Here is an 11,241-nt window from a genome sequence, read left to right as displayed (position 1 = left end):
TGTGAAAGGAAACAGCAGGTAGAGGTGTGGTGGTAGTTTTGCTACAGGTGCATCTGGTATGTAGATGAACCCCTGAGGGGACAGCATTTTATTAACGTAAGCTGTTGAAAGTTAACTTAAAGTGCAGATTATTCGAAATCTGCTCTTCTGTGATTACATTTCAATGCTTTATAAACTCCAAACGAAAAAAAGTTTTAAGTGTGGAAATCACACTGAAAAGTATAGGAAGTCATACTGAAAGTAGTCAAAATGCACTCCTACGCAAAACTGAAAATAGTAAACGTATTATGTTCCTGGAGATTATCCACAATATTTTATTCAATGATAAGTCTAATTCTGCCATTGCTGATTTGGTTAAAAAAAAAAAAGTGAATGTATAGGTCCATAAATAAAATAGCTTATTATAATATCAACACAACTGGTGGAGATTGTTTTATATATATATTTTTTATAATTATTAATCCTAAAAATATTGCATGGTAAAGTATTTTTCCCTATTACCTAAAGTTTTCAAATTATATTTGACAGCAACACAGAAATATAATCTTAAAGAATTTATAAAATTTCATAAACTATATCTTAATGAAACAAAATTAATCTAGCATCTTTCTTTAAATGCAAGATTAAACAGCTCCAAATTTGTGTACAATAACACAACATAGCAATCTGGAGTTTATACTACATTACTATAGAGAAAATCAATTAAAATGTGATGCACTTTTTTGTGTGAGGTAAGGAACCAAAAACCTTGAGTGCTTCATTTTACTTTAACTTAGGCGTGGATGTTTTCCAAACGGTGTTCCTGCAGCACCTACAACCTTGGTAAACGGCACACCCAAGAGCATGTCATCACATGATGCTCAAAAATGGTCTACAGGCACTGCTGTTGTAACTTTGTAAGAGGATTACTTCTCAGCTATTTTAATCTGTTGAAACAATTAGTTCAAGTCAGTACTTTATAACACATCAGTTTGTGTCTGATGATGGGGTGTCTAAATCTGATATTGAGCAAGTTTGCTTATTTATTTCAGATTTACATACTTGTCTCTTTATCCACTTTTATAACATTGCTACCTACCAGCTATATGAATAAGAAAATGAATTATGCAATTGGAACAAAACAAAAATCAAACTATTAAATCAATGATTATTTGAAATTTTATGTAATTCCACCATTCAACAACAAACAGTTTAATGTACATATGCAACCACCGCTTGAACTGAATTACTACAAAGAATTAATCTACAAGTTTTCAATTTTTTGCAAATTCTTAACATTATCAGTTGTAACATTCAAAGTTAATGAAACAATGTTCCTCCCCAACATATTTAAATTTTGTTCTGGTAAAAAACATGTATTAAATGTATTTATTTTCAAAAAAATAAGTGTGAGCAAGTATCCAACTCCAACAAAACGTATAATTTAAAAAATACCCAATAAAATGAACATGCTGGGCTTTAAGTTACTGACATCATGTGGTCAAAATAGATACAGCTCTTCACCTAAAAAACAAAACTTTAAAGGGAAAGTTCTCCTGCTAATTCTTAAGGATGTCTGTATCATTCTGTCAAACTAATGATACATCTAAACATTCACTGTAATCTAAAATATGTAGCCACTGAAATATTACATAAGTTTGGATTTTTGCTAAATTTAATGAGTCATTTTTCAGTCCTCTTTAAGACCTCCGAAGACAGCTGTTGGAACACTCTTCTGCTCAAGTTGCACCTCTGTAAAGGAAAAAAACACAGAAAATCGCATTTTTAATGACTCACAGAAATGCTTAAACAAGCAACTCACCCCCCTCACACCAGAGTTTTAATTTGTTTTACACTAACCATCGGGTCCTTGGTCATCCTCATCTTCATCCTCGTCGTCGTCAATATTTATCTCATCAGGATTGGCTTGTTTGGAAAGCTCAGCCAACTCACTGCGAGAAGTATCACTCCTGTACAGAGAGATAAGGAAAATGGTGATGCATTGAAAGTGATGGTTTTCATAAAGCCTGTGAATTAATATCTTAGTCAATCAGAATCACAAACCTGACAAACAGAATTTTCTCCTTGGGTTTGAGTTTGTCCTGCTCAGCCTCTGCAGCAAGTTGCTGAGCTTTCTGCTCCAACATTTTCATATCATCAATTCCCATCTGGCCAGGAGCAAGATCTGAAACTGACACCAAAAAGAAAATATTGAGACAAATGTATCATTTATTAATGTTTCACATTTTTAAAGAATGTCTTTAACATTCTGCAAATTTAAAGGTAAAATTTCCATAACTGATTTTTCTGAATATCCCACACAGTTTACAGATCATCAATAGTAGATTAACTGACAAATACTTAGAGGAAAAACAATCCGGTGGACAGAAAATGTGTGGATTTTCTCTGACCCGATGTGCTTTATTTTTGCTTTTGTGATCATAAATATCTGTTTAAGTTGAATAAAAACAAATTAAATAAATAAAATAAAAAACAGGTTTGATTGCATTTTTGCCCATAATGGAGCTTTTAATTAAGAAGAAAGATTTCCATCACTTTTGGAAACCAATTTATAAAACGGATAAATCAAAATTGTCTACATTTCTGCCAGAAATAACCTTTTAGGCTGAAATAAAAATAATTTAAAAAACTTTATCTATCAGGTGTTTAAATAATTTGGGGTGCAACCTTAGATTTATTGGTAAGTAAATTAACCTTCTGGGGATTACAAAAGTGTTTACCTTATTTTAGTGGAAAAACATAATCTGCCTCACATTAACCCTTTATAAGTGCTGGCATTTTTCAACTTTATTTAAACTATTTACTTTTGTTAATGTTAAATTTCTAAAGAATCAAACTTGAGCTGAATAGCTTAAAAAAATAATTGAACACAGAAATACCATAGTGTATAATTTTCCAACTTTGAAAGAGGAAGTCCAGATATAAACAATCAAATGCTTCTATGTTATATAACTTATATTACTAACAATTCTGATAGCAACTATTGTGCTGTGGCCTTAGCCTGTCTGTGCATGGCTTTCACCATTTTATTTATAAAATATTCAAGTTTTACATCTGTTTTTATAGATGTAACTAATAATCTTACAATAGTACAAAAAACATGTAAAACAGAGAGGCAAGTCTTTTGACTGCGGTAATAGCATGACAGACCTTCATGAGTAAGAAATTAAGCAGATACTAAAACCAAGGGAAACCCACAACTAAGGGCCCAACTTTCAAATATGGTGTCTTACTAGTGCCTGTAGAGCTTGTTGAAACCTTCAGCATTTGCGAGGACATAAAGTTGACCTGGGTGTTGTAGGTAGCCTGGACACTGCGCTTGATTCTCAACATCTCCCTAATTGTATCCTCATTTCCATGGCGAATCTCAAATTCCTTCCAGGTCTGCCAGAAATTTGCTGTCACCTAAAAGACGATAAATACATCCAAATTAATTGCCATATTTTTGAACACTTTACTAAAAGAACATTAAGATAAGGTGGTTTCTTTCACCCTTGGGTCACAGATCTGAGAGCAGTAGGAGTAGATTGCTCTGGCACGGTCAATCTCCCCAAGTTTGCACTCCATGTCAGCAAATCGCATACACATATCCCTCGCATGCTCATCAGGAAGAACCTGGCGGAGTATAAAAGGCAATCCTCAGATGTCGGACAATTCAGCATTTATAAAACAACACTTTTAGAAGATAAAAATATGCTATGTAAATTAAACAAATGTTGCAATCTTAGACTTGTTTTATCATTCTAGGCAAGCTCAGCACAGTAGTTCGCAAACTATAAATATACAAGTTGATTGTGTGATTTGTGGATAGGAAACATAACTTGAGATGCAATAATTTAAATAACTACTATTCATACAATAAATATCGCAATTAGAATTACAAGTCTTGAACGTATTACACTTGATGTGCAACTATTGTGATGTTTTTTCTAAGGAAAACAGAAATTCAACAATCTTTATTTGACCGATTTTGTGACAAAACAACTTTCTTGGGAATCCCATGACTGATCCCAGAGACGCTTCAGCCAGGGTTTGGGACATCAAGACAAAAGCAAACGTTCACACACAGGCATAACCTGGAGAAGAATGAGAAGAAACACTTCCAAGTATTATTTTATGTAACCAAAACTTCACCTCAATAGCCTTCTGGTAAATAGCTCTGGTGTACGTAACGCCATAAATTTCAGCTGCTCTCTTGATGTAGATGTTAAACATATGGTGTCTCTCTTCAGTTTCTACTGCCTGCGTTGCTCTTTCATAGACAGCCATGGCATGCCGTGCCAATCCATACTCCTCTTCCAGTTTGGCATACAACAGATAAACGGCTAAAAACAAATAGAAAGAAAACAATAACAATGTTTTAGATCAGTTTACAAGATAGAATGAGAAAATAAAATGTAGTACTGAAAAATGTTTGTGGTGTGCTATAAAGGTTGTTTACTCTTGGCAAACTTGGCAGGGCAGCCATCCAGGGCTTGTTCAAATAAATCTCTGGCTCGCTCCAATTTTTTGCCGCCATAGCGGTCAATGAACTTGGTAAGGTAAGTGTTCCAGATGTCATAAACATTTGGCCACTTGAAGAGAGCGATCCCTCGTTCATATGCCTTTTGAACAGAAGGAAACAATGAAAAATATGTTTAAATTGATCAAATAAAAATACAACTATGAGTAACAGAATACACGTTCCTGAATTGGTTCAAACATTCTTACTTTAAAGCTTTCCTCAAAGTAGTTGTGCTCTTCAAGGAACATGGCATAGTTGATGACAATTTGAGGAGTGGCAATGCGTAGATCAATAATGCGGTCATACACTGCTTTTGTAGACTGATGATCAAAACCAGAGTAATAAGATATAAGGGATTAAGAACTGAAATAGAAAACTATAGATCTGATTAGGTGCTTTGTCATCTTCTACAAATTTATATACATACCTGAAAAGTCCCAAGACTCTCCTCGAGGTCTGCCAGCATAGACCAGACCTTCAGGGACTTGTAGACTCTGTTCTGGACTGGCTCAGATGAATCAAAGTACTCTGCTTTCTTAGATGGGATTGCTGTAGCTTTCTAATACAAAAATCATAAAAATATAAACTTAGTGTTGTAGCTACAATAGTAATAAAAATACAGTAGTTTCATTTCCTTTACAGTGATGCATTTGAAGTATTTGCCTTAAATGTTAATATTTTACAAATTTGTGTTCAATAGGTTTCTTTTTAATGACTTCCAAACAATCAGTTTTCATGTGAATGTTGTCAGTGACTCCTTGAACAAAATGAAACCAACCAAACAATGAAATCTTGTTACACTCTCAATGCTTTCAGACAAATAAAAAAATTATATACTTTTGTCATTTTCCTGATTTTTCTTTAATTTGTTACAGCCAAATGAAACAAACATATGCGTTTGTGTTGTTGTAGTTCCTGAATTTGCCAATAGATGTCCCTACGCACCTAGTTTATAGAACAGCAATGCATTTGTTACTTGTACTGCTTCATGATGTATTTGCTAGTTCTTTGTTTTGAGACCAAATATATTTTCATAGCATATTAGTAGACATCTGGGGGGCAGGATAAGGAAGCTTTTCAAATAGCCTGTTTGTAAGTGTGAACAGTTATCTTTGAACAGTCTTTCTGTTGCTTTTGACAGAGGAAGGATAGTATTTTAAGACACACTTTGTACAGAAAATGATACTTTAAGATAAATGTATCATTAAAAAAAAATAAATTCAACATGTCAGTGTCTCTGCACTCCAACTTCTTTACTGTTCCTCTCTTGTTTGGTGCTTTTGTGTTTTTGTTCATCTCAATTTCATCTAATCAATCCCCAGTGGGTCAAGACAGATTTCCTAAGTCAGGCTTGGTTGGAAGTGTTTTCTGTTACAAGGCAGCCTTAACTCTCCACTATTACCTGTTATCAAATGAATACATATGAAGTGGAAATGATTCACAGCTCTGACTGAGCAGAAAGTGTTGGTCTGAGCTGGAAAAAACAACTTTCACACACTAAGATTTAATAAATAACACAGGAAATCTGGATATTCTGCTAAACTTATAACTGGAGTGTTATGAACTGAAACAATAGATTAGACTTATTGGATGATGTTCTAATAATATGCTGAATTGATAAAAATCAGACATAACATCCAAAGAATAGTTTATGTTGGTATGACCTTAACACTGAATTATTATTATTATTATTATTTTTTTAAAGAGCTTTTCAAACGCTTTGCTGTTTGGCATGTTAGTATTTTCCATGTCCCATCCAAGAAAAGATAGAAATAGCAAACAGAAATAAAGGAAGAAAAAAATAACAAATTATGTTGATACAGCATCTGTAAACAACAAAAACATCTACTAGAAAAATTTTACCCTCAGTATGCGTAGTGCCTGATCATAATTCTCATGGCGAAGTTCCATCTCTCCATATTCACACCAAACTGCAGCAAGGTCATCCACTTGTTTGTAGTTTACTTTAGTAGCCTTCTCAAAGATTGTCCTGGCCTGAGTCAGGAAATATGAGACATATAAATTAAAAGGAAAAACTATCATCCATCCTAAATTCAAAGAATCTATGCAGTTCCGAAGGAAAGACTTTGGTAACTTACGTCATCCAGCTGTTCATTTTCCTCATAGAATTTAGCAAAAGAAACCCAGAGAGAATGAGGTTTTCCAGTGGCCTTCATTGGATCCACTGTCTGTACTGCCTCAGTGTATGTATTGATGATCTGGAGTGGACACATTTTTTGATCCATTTATCAGTACTGTGTGATAGACACTTAGAGATATAGAAATATTTTTAATAAAGGCCCTTAAACTTACCTGTCGTGGATTTCCTTCATAAAGTTTTACTCGCTTGTGCCACTCGTGCACATTATGGGGATTCTGCCTCAGCAGTACACTGTTGAGCAGAAGTGGCCGCCGGGCAATTAGCTGCTCAAAGCGGGCCAGACGAAGCTCCAGGTCTATGTCATCTGGTTGGAGAAAGGAAAAAAAAAAATCTGACATTTATAAGTGGTACTGTGGAAGAAAGGTGCCTTAATGCTAACTCACACAAACCTTCCTCCTCTTGTCCCATCTCAGCAGTGGTCTCCATCTTTGCAGCAATCATGCTCTCCTCAAACTGAGCATAGCTATCAAACACTTGAGTGAAATCCCTCACAGTTACTACAGTAAGTATGGCTTCCTCATAAACATCCCGTGCCTGAAGAAACAGATTTTTTTGGTTGTTGAAAAGGGATGCATGATGTGTCATTATAATGGTCTCTTTAATTCACAAATATGGAGCAAAGGTTTAAAATCCTAAATTAAAAACTGATTGATACATAAAAATATAAGCAATTCAGTGAAACGTACTTTCTCAAAGTGGCCACTCCTGATGTAATAATCAGCCAAAGAGCACCAAAGTTTTCCAAGTTGGTCTGTAAAGCGTGTGAGGCCACCTCGTATGATGGCTCCAACATTTAAAGAGGTCACTTTATCGGGATTCTGAGAGATCAGGTCGCACAGCTCGTGCCACAGCTAAACAAAAAAGTAAAAATACACGCAGAAAAAGGATTTGTATGTTACTATGATCAGAATAATAGAGACATATTTGAAGGTGCTAGACCTAAAATGTCGTTTTACCTGATAGTTGGACTTGCCCTCTTTGGACACAAAGCTTTCATCGTTTACAATTGCTGCTAATCGCACAGCTGCTTCATCCAAGCGACCAACAGACCGCAAGTAGTCTATGTACTCTTCTGCATTCTCTGGAGATAGCTACAAGGTATGAAGAGAAGACAGAATACTTTGGAAAATGTACAGAACTATTGCACTTAGATCTCTAAAGCATAATCTTTGTTACCTTTACAACAGCGATGTTGCGATATGCAGATACCAGAAGAATGCTAGAAAATGTGCTGTTAAACTTCTTTTAATCAGAATCAAAACTACATATTTTGTTGACTAAAACACATAAGTTCAGCTATTCTCAAAGCAAACAAACAAAAAAACAATCAAATACTTTTACTTAGCAAAGAGCTTTCAGGAATTCACGTAAAATGTTACCACGCAAGCAAAAATACCGACCGCACAGTGAAATTACAGAAAATTTCCCTACATGTAATTATAGCATGAATTCTTACATGACAGGCGCTGTACAGAAATGCTTTGTGCTCCATGATCTCACCTTAAGGTACCTTCGATATACCCGCAGGGCTGTTTCAGGCAGGGGCAGGCTGTGAACGAAGCGCAGGTACAAAGGCCAGATTCGTGGGTGCTGGGTTACAGGTAGTGCTCTTAGAGCCCGGTCAAACGTTCTCCGACTTCTCGTGATCTTACACTGTGACACGACGAACTGACAGTAATCAATCCATATCCTGGGCATCTACATTTATGAAAAAAAAAATAAAAATATTGGTTAGTTTAAAAAAAAAAAACACACAGCCAAGACCCCACAATGTTTTCACTGTATGATTATTTTATTTACTGTTACATTGCTGGATTTTGAGTCAATACTACCTTGTGCATAAACACAAGTGCTCTTTCGTGGCAGTTATTGACCTCTTCATATGCTGGATCTGTAATGCATTTTCCTTTGACTTGTTTCCTCCTTTCTCTCAGATAATTGTACCACAACTTATAGCTGTAAAAATGAAGGGAAATTTTGGTTTAAAAAGAGAGAGGGCCATCTTTACCAAGATGTGCAATTTTATCTTTCAGTAAAAGTTACCTTCCAGGCAATTCCTTCAGAGCCCGTTCATATATCATGTTCAGGGTGGATTTGGCTCCATTTTGTTTGAATTCAATGTAGCGCATCCAACACTTGACTGAGTATGGATTCCTGATAATCTCCTCTTCATAGGGAAGATCATCATCCTCCTGAAAAAGTAACACCAACAGCAAACACGAAAGACAATGTAAGTTAAAATCTACGAAAGAGTGACGTTTGAATTTATTTCACTAAAGCAATATAAAGTATTGCGGCAAGTATTACGGTTAAAATTGCTACGATGTCTTGACAGGAATAAAAAGTTATCATGAAGTATAACTTCATGAAAACACACAAAACATAACTGTCTCTTTCAATTTTATGTACCCAGCCAGGCTAGATTTACGCTAGCTAGCTAGCAAGAACTAATGTTAGATATAGTGATAGATATTATATAGTATTTTCATTTGTATTACTTACAAATAAAACGTCAGCTTTTCCATTTAGGGAAGGCATTTCTTTCAAGACAGTATCAACTCTGGAGTTAAAACTCAGTGCTAACTTTTGAAAAGCTAAACTAGCTTGCAAACTCAAAGCGTGTAGCCCTCCATGTAACTTCCGGTGGTGCCGTTACAAAGCACGCAAGCGCATTCAAAACGAACTACAAACCTGGGGGAAGTTTGTAGTTTTTCTGCGGCTTGTTGTTAACGAACAGCAGGGTTTATTACTGCCACCAGGTGGTGTTTAAAGGAAATGAAGTAAAAAAGGCCAACACCATAAAGATATCACTGAAATCTTAAAAAAAATATATATCTTTGTGTCTGTTTTTGGTCTAGTCAAACGTTAAATCTATGTTATTTCTTTTTCTTTCCTTTTGACAAAATTGTTCATGAAAAATATAATTCTTATCCTGTAAAATATAATTAAGACAGCCAACACCTTTTCATATAGCCATATTTCTTCAGAATCAACCAGTTAATCAATTTTCTTAATTGTTTAAGATTTTTATCACAATTTCTCAGCTGCAGTTAAGCAATTATTGAACATGGTATCTTTTCTTTTTATCTACAGTGGTACTCAAAATTCTACACACCCCTACAAAAATCCCAATATTCTGTTACTTAAAAAATTTAAATATGATAAATTATATATATATTTTTTACAGATATAATGTTGCCATAATCCTATACAACTGAACTGAAAAAAACATATGTTATGTTATGATATGCACCTTTTAAGCATTGAATCTTCTTTGATAGCAGTACAACAGCATGCCAAATACTAATTTTCCAGAACACATCTTGATGATGCACAAGACCTTTGGGAAAATATTCTGTGGATAGATAACACAAAAGCTGAACTGTTTGGGAGGTGTGTGAACCCATTGCATCTGTTTTAAAAGTAACACCAAGTTTACGAAAAATAATATTATACTGATAGTAAAATATGGTGGTGGTAGTGTGATGGTCTAGGGATGTTGTGCTGCTTCAAGATCTGGAAGGCTTCCTGTGCTGAATGCAACAATGGATTCTGCTGTCTACCAAAACTCCTGAAAAAACATGTCTGGCTATCTGTTTGTGACCTTGAGCTGAAACTATCTTGGGTTCCGCATCAAGAGAATGATTCAAAACACTTCAGCAAGTCTACCACTGAATGACTGAAGAAAAACAATGGAAGACTTTGGAGTGGTCTAGTTAAAGTTCTGACCTGAATCCTGTTGAGATGTTGTGACCTTTTATTGCTTGCAAAAATTATCCAATGTAGCTGAATTACAACAATTCCCCAAATATGAGTGGGCCGAAAATCCACTCATATTGTAACTTATCGCAAATGCTTGATTGTAGTTGTTGCTGCTAAGGGTGGCCCAACTAGCTATTAGTTTTAGGGAAATCACTTTTATCACATAGGTAGGTTTGGATTTTTGTACTCCTTTAATAATAAACACCTAAATTAATAAGCTGCATTTGGTGTTTCCTTGTATTTGACTAATATTTAAATTGGTTTGATGAACTGAAACAGTGAGATAAACATGCAAAAAAATAGGAACACTTTTCCACACACATTACATGTGTAAAAGGTTTTGAAATGATTTAACAATATTTTTTAATGGCATTTTAAAATTGGTGCATAAATGTCTGAAAGTTGCTACATTTTCACTTGCAATATATAAATATATTGCAAGTGACCTCATGGACCCAATAGGTAACATGTAAGTGTTTTGAGAGTGACAATTAATGGCTTAAGAATCAAATTGTATACCCGCTTTATTCTTGCAGAGTTGCAGGACAGACAATATGAGTCTTGCACAGTTCTTTGTAGATGCTGAAAGGCAAGTATATACTTAAATTTATATAAAGACTTTTGTGGGGCCTTCATGTGGTTGAGTGGTGGAGCAGAAGCAGCACATGCTGAGGCTGTGATCCTTGTTGCAGCTGTCCATGGTCTTAATCCTAGACATGGGGCCATTTACTGCAAGTCTTTACTTTTTTCTCTCAGCTTTACTTCCTGTCCAACTAACAGTGAATAAAGAGCACTTGTGCCAAACAACCTCTTA

At 35.0% G+C, this 11,241-nt stretch overlaps 1 protein-coding gene and 1 long non-coding RNA gene across 2 annotated transcripts; both read right to left on the bottom strand.

Moving 5' to 3' along the window:
- Nucleotides 1-1,129: 1,129 nt before the first annotated feature.
- On the bottom strand, nt 1,130-9,336 carry xab2 (XPA binding protein 2). The gene is made up of 19 exons (XM_007560356.2): nt 9,168-9,336; nt 8,709-8,857; nt 8,498-8,621; nt 8,166-8,363; nt 7,622-7,756; nt 7,352-7,516; nt 7,055-7,199; nt 6,818-6,969; nt 6,604-6,723; nt 6,368-6,499; nt 4,932-5,063; nt 4,711-4,824; nt 4,442-4,604; nt 4,135-4,325; nt 3,493-3,615; nt 3,234-3,405; nt 2,044-2,170; nt 1,840-1,949; nt 1,130-1,731 (listed from the first exon to the last, which is right to left on the bottom strand). Exons 1-19 carry the CDS (start codon nt 9,201-9,203, stop codon nt 1,670-1,672), a joined length of 2,550 nt encoding a protein of 849 aa, XP_007560418.1. The 5' UTR covers nt 9,204-9,336; the 3' UTR covers nt 1,130-1,669.
- On the bottom strand, nt 3,672-4,139 carry LOC107837116 (uncharacterized). Its single transcript, XR_001663104.1, has 2 exons — nt 4,068-4,139; nt 3,672-4,019 (listed from the first exon to the last, which is right to left on the bottom strand). It is a non-coding gene; the product is annotated as an uncharacterized LOC107837116 (long non-coding RNA).
- Nucleotides 9,337-11,241: the final 1,905 nt, after the last annotated feature.

Source organism: Poecilia formosa, unplaced genomic scaffold (genome assembly GCF_000485575.1).
Source record: "Poecilia formosa unplaced genomic scaffold, Poecilia_formosa-5.1.2 Scaffold115, whole genome shotgun sequence".
Classification (NCBI taxonomy): domain Eukaryota; kingdom Metazoa; phylum Chordata; class Actinopteri; order Cyprinodontiformes; family Poeciliidae; genus Poecilia; species Poecilia formosa.
Note: the sequence above shows the minus strand (reverse complement) of the source record. Positions and strands in the feature narration are given on the sequence as shown.

Coding starts and splice junctions, on each gene's coding strand:
- xab2 (XM_007560356.2), bottom strand. CDS start 9,203: ATGCCTTCCCTAAATGGAAAAGCTGACGTTTTATTT. Junction 4,605..4,710: donor ACTTTGAGGAAAGCTTTAAA/GTAAGAATGTTT, acceptor TCTGTTCAAAAG/GCATATGAACGAGGGATCGC. Junction 4,326..4,441: donor CCCTGCCAAGTTTGCCAAGA/GTAAACAACCTT, acceptor ATTTGTTTTTAG/CCGTTTATCTGTTGTATGCC.